At 37.7% G+C, this 12,674-nt stretch overlaps 1 protein-coding gene across 1 annotated transcript; it reads left to right on the top strand.

Annotated features, from left to right (window-relative positions):
* Positions 1-2,128: 2,128 nt before the first annotated feature.
* LOC113333709 (CLIP-associated protein-like) lies at positions 2,129-12,083 on the top strand. The gene is made up of 21 exons (XM_026580139.1): positions 2,129-2,629; positions 3,551-3,706; positions 4,032-4,094; positions 4,706-4,774; positions 4,921-5,071; positions 5,501-5,662; positions 6,045-6,142; positions 6,373-6,447; positions 6,526-6,594; positions 6,684-6,769; positions 6,851-6,968; positions 7,122-7,220; positions 7,308-7,659; positions 7,811-9,621; positions 9,749-9,850; positions 10,400-10,504; positions 10,586-10,660; positions 10,748-10,816; positions 10,914-10,982; positions 11,457-11,558; positions 11,685-12,083. Exons 1-21 carry the CDS (start codon positions 2,297-2,299, stop codon positions 11,844-11,846), a joined length of 4,326 nt encoding a protein of 1,441 aa, XP_026435924.1. The 5' UTR covers positions 2,129-2,296; the 3' UTR covers positions 11,847-12,083.
* Positions 12,084-12,674: the final 591 nt, after the last annotated feature.

Genomic DNA, 12,674 nt, shown 5'->3' with positions numbered 1-12,674 from the left:
TTGATACAGTAATACTCTAAATTGCCAGGGCAGACGCATGACATACACACACAGTTCATAGTTCATACCAAGGTTTGAAAAACGGGTCACGGCTTAGATCACGGGTATTAAGCGTGACCGTTATAACGTGTTATGATGGGTGTGAGCACGTTTCGGGCTACAAACGCGTTATTTAGGGAAAAAACTTGTTTTTTGTATTTTTTTTTTAAAATAACGAGAGTTATAACGGCTAAATATAAAAAAACAAGATCTGAAATTCTTATTTAACAATTATAACGTGCGTGAAAACATTATAACAAGTCTAAAAAACGTTTGCTAAGTTTTATTTTTCCTTCTAGTAATCCTTTCGTCCCTAAATAGATGATCTATCCATTTTTAAATTTTGTCCCACTAATAGATGACCTATCCATTTCTAATAGATGACCTATTCATTTTTAAATTTTGTCCCACTAATAGATGACCTATATCAATAAAAAATGGGATATTTCTAAAACTACCCTTTTAATTGATTATTGTTAGTATAAAAAATATGCATAATTTAATAATCGTGTTTATATTCGTTAAATAGGTGTTTTAAAATGCTTTCTAATGATATAGATTTTACGAATATCCATGGTATAGTTTGAGAGATGAATCATTTCTAAATTTTACTAATTGTTATTCATAAGGATATAATTATAAAAATATAGTTAAAAATACTCCTATCCCCGCTTTGTCTTTAATAAGTGTGCAGACTTGAGCTATGTCACTTATTGACAGAAGAGAGAGTAAATTTTTCTAAAAGTTTTTTAGTATTTTTACTATACAAATTTATGAAAGTTTGATAAAAGTCGTGACGGTGAATTATAACCATTAAAAATTTATGAACACTAGTTTAATAGTCTTGTGTTTTTCAAATTTGAAGTTTTTAATCATGTAGTTTCCATGTATTATTTAAAATTTTTATTTCTAAGTTTTAAGATTTTAACCCATAGACGAAAAAAAACTCAAAAAAGATTGCAAGAAAGTTGTTACACGATTATAACGCGCGTGATAACGGGAAAACAGTTCTAAAATACGCACGTTAAAATGTTATTTAGAAGAAAAAGACATTTAAAACTAATTTTAAGAAAACAATTATAACGTGTATGATAACGGAAAAACGGTCCTAAAAAACTGCCGTTATTTTCTATTTATACAGGCGCAGATTTCGGGGACCCTCACGGCCACAGTTAGGGGTGTACAAAAAGGTCGGAAGCCTACGACCTGCCATGTACAGCTCGGGCCTGAAGGAGCCCATGGGCACCCGACAGCCTGTCATGGGCTTGCCCAATAATTATAATTGGGCGGACCCGGGTTTTTGTTCAAATATTGGAGACCGACCTGTTAGCCTGTTTAGTTATCTAGCCTACCTGATTTCCCGGAAGCATGTTTAGTTATCCGACCTACCTGATTGCCGATAACCTGGAATAAAGTTTTCTACTAGTGTGATGGATTTCTCAAGAACTTAAATTTCAAATTTAGACAATTTATTGGGATTTGATAAAATTTTGAATTACATTTCACAGTAATGAATATGAATTACTTGAACTATCATTTGAACGAGTTACAGATATATCATCATTCATCAAGCAAAAAAACAACAACAAACCTATATACTTTTAAGTTTTTTGAATTATTTCTTGGGCCCGAGGTCTGTCCGGCCCAACCTGGCCTGACATGTATTGTTTCATGAGTATGGACGGGCCATGGGCATTAAATTTTTTACTATTGCCGATCCGACCTGGCCTGTTAAACTTAATGGGTAGTAAGGACACAACCCCGTCCAGCCCAGCCTGTGCTATAACCGGGCTTGGGCTGGCCTGCCCCGCCCGATGTACACCCACAGTATATGGGTAAAACCGTTTTAACTAGCGTTTTTCCGGGAAAAAACGGGTGTTTTTCGGTTCATACTAAAGTTAAGTACCGGAAAGTAACAGTGCATTGTCGAGGCACGTATATAAACCTCAAAATTCCAAAATTACCCTTATCGGTAAAGCGTACTTCTTTAAATATTGCAGTGGCAAGAGGAGCAAATTAATGTCAAAATCATGGTTAATTTTATCAACCGCTGTAACTAGATATGTCATCATCTCCGTTAATCTAGCAAGAAAAAAGTTTGGACAAAAACTTTCACACTTCACTCCCCTCTTCTCTCTCTTCTGCAACTTGTTTTTGCGTCAAAATCTCCCGCGAAAGGTAGAGTTTCAGTAGATCTGGGAGAGTTAAAGAGTAGATCCGTTGAAAACCGTAACCCTTAAAAACCCTCTTTTGAGAAATGGAAGAGGCATTAGAAATGGCGAGATCAAAGGATACTAAAGAGAGAATGGCTGGAGTTGAAAGAGTTCATTCATTATTAGAAGCATCTAGAAAAAGCATGACATCAATGGAAATTACTAGTTTGGTTGATTGTTGTTTAGATCTTTTGAAAGATAATAATTTTAGGGTTTCACAAGGTGCTTTACAAGCATTTGCTTTTGCTGCTGTATTGTCTGGTGAACATTTGAAATTACATTTTAATTCACTAGTTCCTGCTGTTGTTGAGAGATTAGGTGATGCTAAACAACCTGTAAGGGATGCTGCTCGTAGTCTTCTACTTACTCTCATGGAGGTAATTTCAAAATTTTCCATTTAAAACCACTAAGTTAGATTTGGATATTCAATTTCATATGATTGTGGTGCATTTAAAATTATCCCACGTGAAAGTCGCTGATTTTGGTTAATTTGCACTAATTTGATGGATTGGTCCAATAATATTATGTCTTGAAGTAGTTGATCTTGTTGTCCACAGTACAGCTAGGGATACGTTTCTTTTTCAGTTTTGGTCGTATTTTCAAAGAAATTCTCTGGGGTGACCATCCAAGTTCCTTTCCAGTTTCTATTTTCTTCCCGTTATTTACTGGAGAAATGGTGTTTGTATGGGGAAGGTTCATTTTGTCCCACGTGACATGTATTGCTAAATGCACCTTTCTGTTATGATTTCTGTTGAGCCTTTAAATTTCCATAGATAGGTTAATGTTACCAAAAGATAGGGCTTGCTTCCTGTGGTATGATGGCTGTTAGTGTTGAATTTGCCACTGATAGAAATTACGTGGCTGTGTGCTATCGAGACAACCTCTCAATCTCTTTATTCAGAGAAGAAGCATTTTTTTTTCCCTTCTAAAAGCATTTTTATATTACTAGCCACACTGAAATTATATGCGCTACCTGACTACTACAGAGGTACCCGGCAATGGGTATGAGACTTGAAAGATATGTTTCATGTAACCAGCAAAAACGTGATGCAACCTAAAAGTTGAACTGTCCTGGCCTGCTGGGTTTATAAGAAATTTCTTGGGTTTTTGAAATTTCTTTGTCATTGGCGGCAAAAAGCCAATTCCATCTTTAGAAGATCCAAATTATTGTAGTGCTTCAGATTGTTGTGAGGAAACCCTGTTCTCCTTGAAGTATATCGTCCGTATAACTTTTAGTCACTGTTTGAGTAGTTTGATAACCCGCAAATAACGGATAGCAGTGAAAATCAATAATGCAGGTATCATCTCCGACAATCATTGTTGAAAGAGCTGGTTCTTATGCCTGGACACACAAAAGCTGGAGAGTTAGGGAAGAATTTGCACGGGCTGTCACATCAGCTATTGGGCTTTTTGCATCTACTGAGCTTCCCCTTCAACGAGTTATACTTCCTCCGGTATGTCAGCTATGCATTTTGTGAATTAATCAATAAGGTTACTGCAGTATAAACTTGACTGGATTTTTTCCCCTCCTTCAGTTGATCTGTATAATTTGTTAGAGAACCATATAGCTGACTCGAGTTATTTCACTATCTGTTAATCACACCCAACAGGAAATAACTAAAAGCTCCCAGCTTCGGTGTAGAGAACTAATTATTGTCATATTATTGAACTGTTAAGTAATGGAAGTAGAAGTTGCATATATATCTCATCCCTCTGAAGATGTATGATGCATCTAATACCTCTTATATTTAATTGATGTTTCTATATTTGTACATTCAGATCTTGCAGATGTTAAATGACTCGAATCAGGCTGTAAGAGAAGCAGCTGTATCATGTATTGAGGTCAGTGTTTGAGGCAATTTTGTGTTCATGTATTATTGTATTTGCTAGTATGTTATATGCTGCTTTAATTTCTATTATTTAGGGAGATGCACATAGTACATACAATTAAGGATGCTCATATACTCGAATTGTGCATAACGAATCAAAGTATATAATAGAATTTGTTAGGGGCAGATTTGGTGTACACATGTGGTGGTTAACCCCTGCCCTGTTGTTAAGTATTGACCATACTTCTCTGTCACCACCCTATTGTTAACGTGTTGCAGTTTACACACAACTGAATGATTGACTAATCAACTTGTAAATTGGTGAAGACTGAAGTAAAGATGGTTATTAGGCCCCTCCACGATGGATTATCTCCTTGTCATGGAGGTATCGTCCAATTATATTTCTAGTTGAACTGTACTGTAAGCTGAATTGCTGGTTGTCTGATGGATAAGTTTATCAACAATCATGCTTACTATATCTTGGGATGTCAAGTCTCTATCGCATGGTTTTGTTGGTGCTCTTCTAGGTTCATATGGTCATGGCTTCAAATTAATGTAACACTTGAAGTGATTTTTAATTTTTAAGCTACTGTTTCACTAATTTTTATTCCTTTCTCTCCCCAGGAGATGTATACACAAGTTGGGCCTCAGTTTCGCGAAGAATTGCAGCGTTATAATCTTCCAACATTTATGGTGATTATTAGTGATTTTGTTTATTCAGTACCTGAAATAGGCCTTTGTTTAACTCCGCAGAATGTTTTTTTTTTTATTTTTATAAACAGCAGTATAGGGTTCACATTTGCCTAACTAAATACTGATTCGCGCAACCAACGCTGCAGGTTAAGGATATTAATGCCAGGTTAGAGAAAATTGAACCAAAGACTCGCAGCTCAGATGGACATGTAGCACAAATGAAATCTGCGAATGTTAACCAGAAAAGGAGCAGTCCTAAGGCTAAGAATTTAACTCGTGAAATTTCTCTTGCTGGAGGTTAATATGTACTTTAGATGATTAGCTTTAAGATATCGATGCTAATTGTTTATGACATTCTTTAGAAAGTTGGTCAGCTATGGCATTTGATACCGTTTTGGAAGATGTCTTTTAGATGAACTTGTGTACTTGACGTGGCTGAGATGTTGCAGAGTTTTAATGTGTTTTTGGATGCTTAGCTATTTCTACCATATTTCTTGCAGTATGTGTGTCTGAGATTCTGTGCGGGCTTTCCCCGTGTTTCACTGTTTTGTGCTTATGATCTGCTCCATGTGACTTGTGTTACTTGGAATGTCAATACAATTCTGTTCAGCGTTATTTTTGCTAACTATTTTATCAGTTTCTGTTCAATGTTACGCTTGCACATCTAATCGATTTTGTATTGTCTGCCTATTGAGGTTCATATTGTTTCTCCTTCATGAGGTGCAGGAGAAAGTGATGTGGTGGAAAAGCCTGTAGATCCTATAAAAGTGTACTCCGAGAAGGAGCTAATTAGGGAATTTGATAAGATTGGGTCTATTCTTGTTCCGGAGAAAGACTGGTCTGTCCGAATAGCTGCCATGCAAAGAGTGGAAGGCCTTATCTTTGGAGGTTTGTACTGACTCATCTTTTATCCAATATAAAATGCATGACTCACATCTCCGTTTCAACCTGTTTCTGTCTGTGAAAACACGAAGTTTATGACTTTATTTAGATCTGATCTTTATATATTATTACATATTGCATAACTGAAAGCCCTGAGTGAAGTTTTTATTGTTAGTTCATCATTTTATCCTTTAATTCCTTCTGGTTGCCATTCTGTGTTTTGTCATGCATTTTGAGAAGCTTATAGACTTCTTATGTTTTGTATTTATATGTAGTACTAATCTTTTATTTCCCTTCGCTCAGAATTTGATGTAGCTTATGTACATGTGTAGCTGCTATTATTTTCTTTTCAAAAGCTGTCTGTGACGGTGTAATTTTGTCATATCAGGTGCTACTGATTATCCATGTTTCCCTGCACTTTTGAAGCAGCTTGTTCCACCCCTTAGCACACAACTGTCTGATCGGCGCTCAAGTATAGTAAAGCAGGTATTCACACTGGTGTAGTCATATATATTTATATTACAGCTTCGTAAAAGAATATTACTCGTAGATGATTGTTGAGTTGACGCTTATCGCATAAGACTGGTGACATGTCGAGATAGTTTTTCTGAATATTCATTTTCTATGGAATCACGTTATTGCTGTTGGATTGGCATTCATGTCGATGGAAATGCAGTTAGTTTTGCACCTTTCACTAATTAGTATTCCTTCTCTAGGCCTGTCATCTCTTGAGCTTGTTATCTAAGGAGCTTCTCGGGGATTTTGAGGCTTGTGCTGAAATGTTCATTCCAGTAAGTTAATCTTTTCTCTTGCGTAGTGCTGCTGGCTTTGTATCCTTTTTAACTGAGACTCTGGTTATTATGTTTCAGGTTCTATTTAAGCTCGTAGTAATAACTGTACTCGTGATTGCTGAGTCTGCAGATAACTGCATAAAAACGGTAATCAATATTATATCCTTCCTCCGTCTCTTTCTCTCTCCCTCTTTCTTAGTCTTATTGATACCTGAATGTATCTCGTGCTCCTTCAGATGTTGCGCAACTGTAAAATTGCACGTGTACTTCCCCGTGTAGCTGACTGTGCGAAGAATGATCGCAGTGCTATACTCCGTGCCAGGTGTGTCTCTTCTTTTCTTTAGGTTTGAGCGTAGCTATGCTCGCATTCATCGGTTTGTGTAATTGATTGTTTGTTTCTCAGGTGTTGCGAATACGCTCTTCTGATTTTGGAGTACTGGGCTGATGAGCCTGAGATACAAAGAGCGGCTGATCTTTATGAAGATCTTATTAAATGTTGTGTGGGGGATGCAATGAGTGAGGTATAACCTTGAAGTTAGTAGATCGTCTTTGCAATGTTGTCATGGGTATCCTCAGGCTACAAGATTTAAAACAATTAGTTTTGCTTTTCGAGTGGAGAATTGCTGCTATAGTGAGTTAATCATCTAAAGAAGTTAACTTTTTGAACTCTACAGGTACGGTCTACTGCAAGAACTTGCTATCGCATGTTCACAAAAACCTGGCCAGAACGTTCTCGACGTCTATTTTCCTCTTTTGATCCTGTGATTCAAAGGGTATATGGTTTCATTTGCTTACAGTTTGAGTAAGAATAGCTAATAAATATATTTATAATGAAACCTAACTTCATCAAAGTTGCACAGATAATAAATGACGAGGATGGGGGTGTGCACAGACGATATGCTTCTCCATCACTGCGGGAAAGGGGCGTGCCGGCATTGCGCACTCCATCTCAAGCACCTGCTTCTACTGGATATGGAACATCTGCAATTGTCGCAATGGATAGATCTGCAAGCGTGAACTCCAGTACATCTGTTTCTTCTGGTTTGCTTCTATCACAAGCAAAATCACTTGGAAAAGGTACTGAACGGAGCCTTGAAAGTGTTCTCCATGCAAGTAAACAAAAGGTTACTGCTATTGAGAGCATGCTGAGAGGTCTTGAAATGTCTGACAAACACAATTCTTCTACTATGCGTTCAACAAGCTTGGATCTAGGTATTCATTTTATAGCTCATTAACTATTGATCTGTCTGTTGAATTAGTTCATCTTGATAATAAAAATGCTGTGTGTAATTTAACGAAATTAGCTATCTGTGTCCGAGCAAGTCTGAACGGCTAAGCTTCATTCTTATTGCTCCTAGTGCAGGAGTTGACCCTCCATCAGCTCGTGACCCACCATTTCCAGCCTCTGTTTCTGCTTCAAACCATTTGACAAATTCCGTGTTTGCGGATTCAACTGTTTCTAATATATCTAGAGGTAGTAGTCGAAATGGTGGTTCTATGGTGTCAGATTTCATCAATCCTCAGAGTCATTGTTCCAAAGATCCACGTACATATTCATATCTCAGTAATGCTGGAAGTGAGACTTTATCAGCTTTATCGTTGTCGTATACAGCAAAAAGAGGTTCTGAAAGGCAGCAAGAAGTAAGTTCCTTCGAAGACAATACAAATAACAGGGCAAGCAGGCGATATGTGGCATCACACATGGACAAGACATACCTTGACACACCCTATAAAGATGGTAACTTTAGGGATTCTCATAATAGTTACGTTCCCAATTTCCAGCGGCCACTTTTGAGGAAACCTGTCACTGCACGGGTTTCTGCAAGCAGCAGAAACAGTTTTGATGATAGTCAGCTAGCACATAATGACATGGGAAACTATGTGGATGGTCCAGCATCTCTAAACGATGCTTTGACTGAGGGCCTAAGTCCAACTTCCGATTGGTCTGTTAGAGTTGCTGCTTTCAATTTTCTAAGGACTTTGCTGCAACAAGGACCAAGGGGTACTCAAGAAGTCACACAGAGTTTTGAGAAGGTCATGAAACTGTTCTTTCACCACTTGGATGACCCTCACCATAAAGTTGCACAAGCAGCCCTTTCAACATTAGCAGAGATCATTCCAGCTTGCAGAAGGCCTTTCGAAAGCTATATGGAGAGGATCTTACCGCATGTCTTCTCACGGTTAATTGATCCGAAGGAGTTAGTACGCCAACCGTGCACCACAACTTTGGAAATTGTGAGCAAAGCTTATGGAGTGGATTCTCTTTTACCTGCATTGCTTCGTTCGTTGGATGAGCAGAGGTCACCAAAAGCTAAATTAGCTGTTATCGAGTTTGCTATCAAATCTTTCAATAAGCATGCAGTGAATTCTGAATCTGGGAATAGTGGTATTCTAAAACTTTGGCTGGCCAAGTTAGCACCTTTGGTACACGATAAAAATACAAAACTAAAGGAAGCCGCTATTACTTGCATTATATCAGTATTTACCCATTTTGATTCCACATCAGTCCTCAACTTTATTCTCAGTTTATCAGTTGAGGAACAAAATTCCATCAGACGAGCACTGAAGCAGTACAGCCCGCGTATAGAGGTTGACCTTATGAATTTTGTACAAAGCAAGAAAGAGAGACAGCGTTCCAAATCTTTCTATGACCAGTCAGATATTGTTGGAACTTCTTCCGAAGAGGGATACACTGTAGTTTCAAAGAAAAGTAACTTTTTTGGAAGATATTCTGCAGGTTCCGTTGATAGCGATGGTGTCAGGAAATGGAATTCCCTGCAGGAGTCATCCCAAAACACAGTCTCTGCTGGTCAAGCTCCTTCTGATGAAACTCATGAGAACATCTATCGCAGTTTCGAGGCTGGTTCCAAAAACGGTGTTCCTATTTCTGCAAGCAAGGATCTGATGTACAATGCCAGTACCTCAGCTGAAAACAGAACATCCTGGACAACGCAGCCTGAAACTGTAGATCATAGCGTGTGTTTGGAGAGTTCTTTGTCAACTCCACGTGTAGATATAAACAGGTACATGGCCTCCGATCTTGGAGGGATGACTGAATTGAAGCCTGCGAATGAAAGTTCTCCCGAAGCAGTCTCTAGTCTTGAGAAGCTTTCACCTGTTAAAGTCAGCTCTTCACCTGAATCTGGCCCTAGTATTCCTCAGATTCTTCATCAGGTAACTCAGGGAGCTTGCTGCTATGTTTTCTGAAGGAAATGGTTCTCTGGCTTGGCACACACGTAGGACCCTTTCTGACACCTTCTATAAGCATTGAGCTCGACACTGTTTCCTTATTTATCTATAGGTGTCTAATGGAAATGATGGGGATGCAAGCATAACGAAACGCGGGGCACTTCAGCAGTTGGTTGAAGTTTCTCTGGTCAATGAGGGCTCCATTTGGACGAAGGTGTGTACGACATATTTACATCTGGTCTGTTGGTTGGTTTTCTTCTAATTGCTGGCAGATCGCTAACCATGGATTAGATTATGGGTTATTCCATTGTGGTCATTACAACTGAAAACGTAGACAACGAGAACCCAGGAACCCAATGTCTTACCACCAGGCTACCATGTTTTCCCTTGAATTATTATTGTCGTGACCTCTAAGAAATTTCTAATCCCACATTTCATTAGAAGTAAGATCATACCTGCTTTAAAGTTTTATCTAGGTGATCCTTCATTTAACTTGATATGCTCACCTATGTGCGCAAAAAGTATCATCTACTTTTTAGTTTCTCTTTTCTGTGATCTAGATCCGTCTGTTATCATCCTTCATTTTACTCGTGGTCAACTATAAATCATAAAGGCGAGATTCTAGTCTCCCTGACCATTTAATTTTATATAGAAGTGTGTGTTGGGGCTTATCAATGTAAGAGAGACATGGGATTTTTCCTGTCCTGGCCCTTTTAGGATTTCTTAGTGTACTTGAAATAAACCTATGCTTTTTTCTCTGCAGTACTTCAATCAGATCTTAACTGTTGTACTTGAGGTGCTTGACGATTCTGATTCATCGATTAGGGAACTTGCTCTTTCTGTTATTGTTGAAATGCTTAATAATCAGGTAAGCGAGGTTTTTTTTCTGGTACTTCGCTAATTGGCTGGGTTAGTTCTTAATGAAGCTCATCCATTGTCTTATTTTCAGAAAGAATCCATGGAAGATTCAGTTGAGATTGTAATTGAAAAACTGCTTCATGTTACCAAGGATACCGTTGCAAAGGTATCCTACTTTCCTAATTTGAACTTAAATGTTATTGTTATTTCTTCTCACTGTATGAGTTATGATTATCGTTTCATCTGTCATTAGGTTTCAAGTGAAGCAGAGCAGTGTTTAACTTTAGTTTTGTCTCAGTATGATCCATTCAGATGCCTAACTGTAAGTTAATGTATTTGCTGTGTATAAATTTTCCTGTATTTCTTAGTAAAACCTCCTCTAGCTGTTGAACACTTCTTATTTAATTGAGGTTTTGCAGGTTATTGTGCCCTTATTAGTCAGTGAAGATGATAAGACTCTTGTTACTTGCATTAACTGTCTGACCAAGGTATCTTTTGTTCAATTATTGTTACGTTACCCCTGTGTGCTACATATCCTTGTGTTTCTGCTGAATTTTTGGCCTGAAATGGTATATAGCACAGGTAAGCTCCTAGAGTCTTGAACGTTTCATAGTCTCAACCTTGTTAATGAGCAGTGATTTTTTGAGCGGCTAAAGCTAGCTTGTATTTCCATCCTAGGCTGAGTACAAACCATGTATCCTTAGGATTCTTTGTAGCAGAAACAGTGCATTTATCATCCATCAATGCTGTTAGTTTCATACCTTCTTAGATAATATGTTCCAGTTATCAGTCATTGTTATAGAGTTTTAACCTAGAATGTGTTGATAATCACTTCCACACATTCAAGTGTAATGTACTTCTACTACTGATGATAAAATAGGCAAAAGAAACTTGGTACTCTTTTGGAGGGAAGTGAAAGATTTTATGAATTGCTACTCCTGACATGACTGTTTTGGTTTCAGCTTGTGGGCCGGCTTTCGCAAGAAGAATTAATGACGCAGTTGCCCTCATTTCTTCCTGCCCTTTTTGATGCATTTGGGAATCAGAGTGCTGATGTCCGCAAGGTAAGTGTTTTTAATTTCAATTCTTTTTCATCAGTTTATACTTAGGATACATATTGTTTTTTGCGCGTATAATCTTTGCATTTGCAGCAAATATATTTGATGTAAGTCTTTGGTTGTGAATTGCAGACTGTCGTTTTCTGTTTGGTGGACATCTATATTATGCTTGGAAAATCTTTCTTGCCGTACTTGGAAGGGCTTAATAGTACGCAATTGAGATTGGTGACCATCTATGCTAACCGAATTTCTCAGGCCAGATCAGGCACCAGGATAGATGTAAATCACGGTTAGATGGTCCTTGTTATAGTTACAATGGCGGAGAAATAGTATCTATTGGGGTTTGTTTGTTTGTTTGTTTGTTTATTGGGGTTGGAGTGTTATTATTCATTCATGTATTTTTATGTATATTGTGTGAATTGTTGTCAATTTAATTGGGTTTGTTTTGGGTGTTTCTTGAGCTTGGTTTTGTTCTGGGTGCTTTCTGCGGTTTCTAGTGAAACAAAAAATTAATGAAGTATATTGACAGAACCATTCTGTACAAATACGACTGGTTCTTAAAATTCACCTTCCAGATACTGTTAAAAGAGTTTGTAAGGATTGTTATGAAGTATGAACTCGTTTGAAAAAAATATGAACTGTGTTTGAAATCCGTGATCTGGATTGGTTTGCTTTCAGTAATATTGACTTCCATGATCAAATGAATTAATCCAACAGTGGCTTTAGCCGGCCTAACTGTAAAAAGTAATTTTGGCCTGTCAAGTGGGAGTACCGACTTTGTGCACCGCCATTAGGCAAGGGTGGGCCTAATGGTGACGCAGACGTGAAGTCCAAAGCAGAATTGATGGGCTGTTTGGCAGAATTCTTGATTCTTGAGGCAATGATTAGCTTAGAACAATTTACTAATTTGGGATGTTCAAAAAATAAAATGAGATTACTAATTTGGCTCTTATCCTAATTAAATTTAACTCTAATTTAATAACCGTCCCTAATCTAATAACTATTCCTGATTAAAATTAACCCTAACTTAATGTAAAACAAAAACAAAAGTATCTAAACCTAGCCGCACAAAAAAAAATCAGTTCTCCTCTACTTCTCTTCTTCCCCATTTCAACATCGTCT

Source organism: Papaver somniferum, unplaced genomic scaffold (genome assembly GCF_003573695.1).
Source record: "Papaver somniferum cultivar HN1 unplaced genomic scaffold, ASM357369v1 unplaced-scaffold_133, whole genome shotgun sequence".
Taxonomy (NCBI): Eukaryota; Viridiplantae; Streptophyta; class Magnoliopsida; order Ranunculales; family Papaveraceae; genus Papaver; species Papaver somniferum.
This window is presented reverse-complemented; position numbering and strand designations above follow the sequence as displayed.

Excerpts from the sequence above, each read along its gene's own strand:
- LOC113333709 (XM_026580139.1), top strand. The coding sequence starts at position 2,297 with ATGGAAGAGGCATTAGAAATGGCGAGATCAAAGGATACTAAAGAGAGA. Across the intron at positions 6,770-6,850 it reads AGTGCTATACTCCGTGCCAG|GTGTTGCGAATACGCTCTTC; the intron begins GTGTGTCTCTTC and ends TTTGTTTCTCAG. Across the intron at positions 7,221-7,307 it reads TTGATCCTGTGATTCAAAGG|ATAATAAATGACGAGGATGG; the intron begins GTATATGGTTTC and ends AAAGTTGCACAG.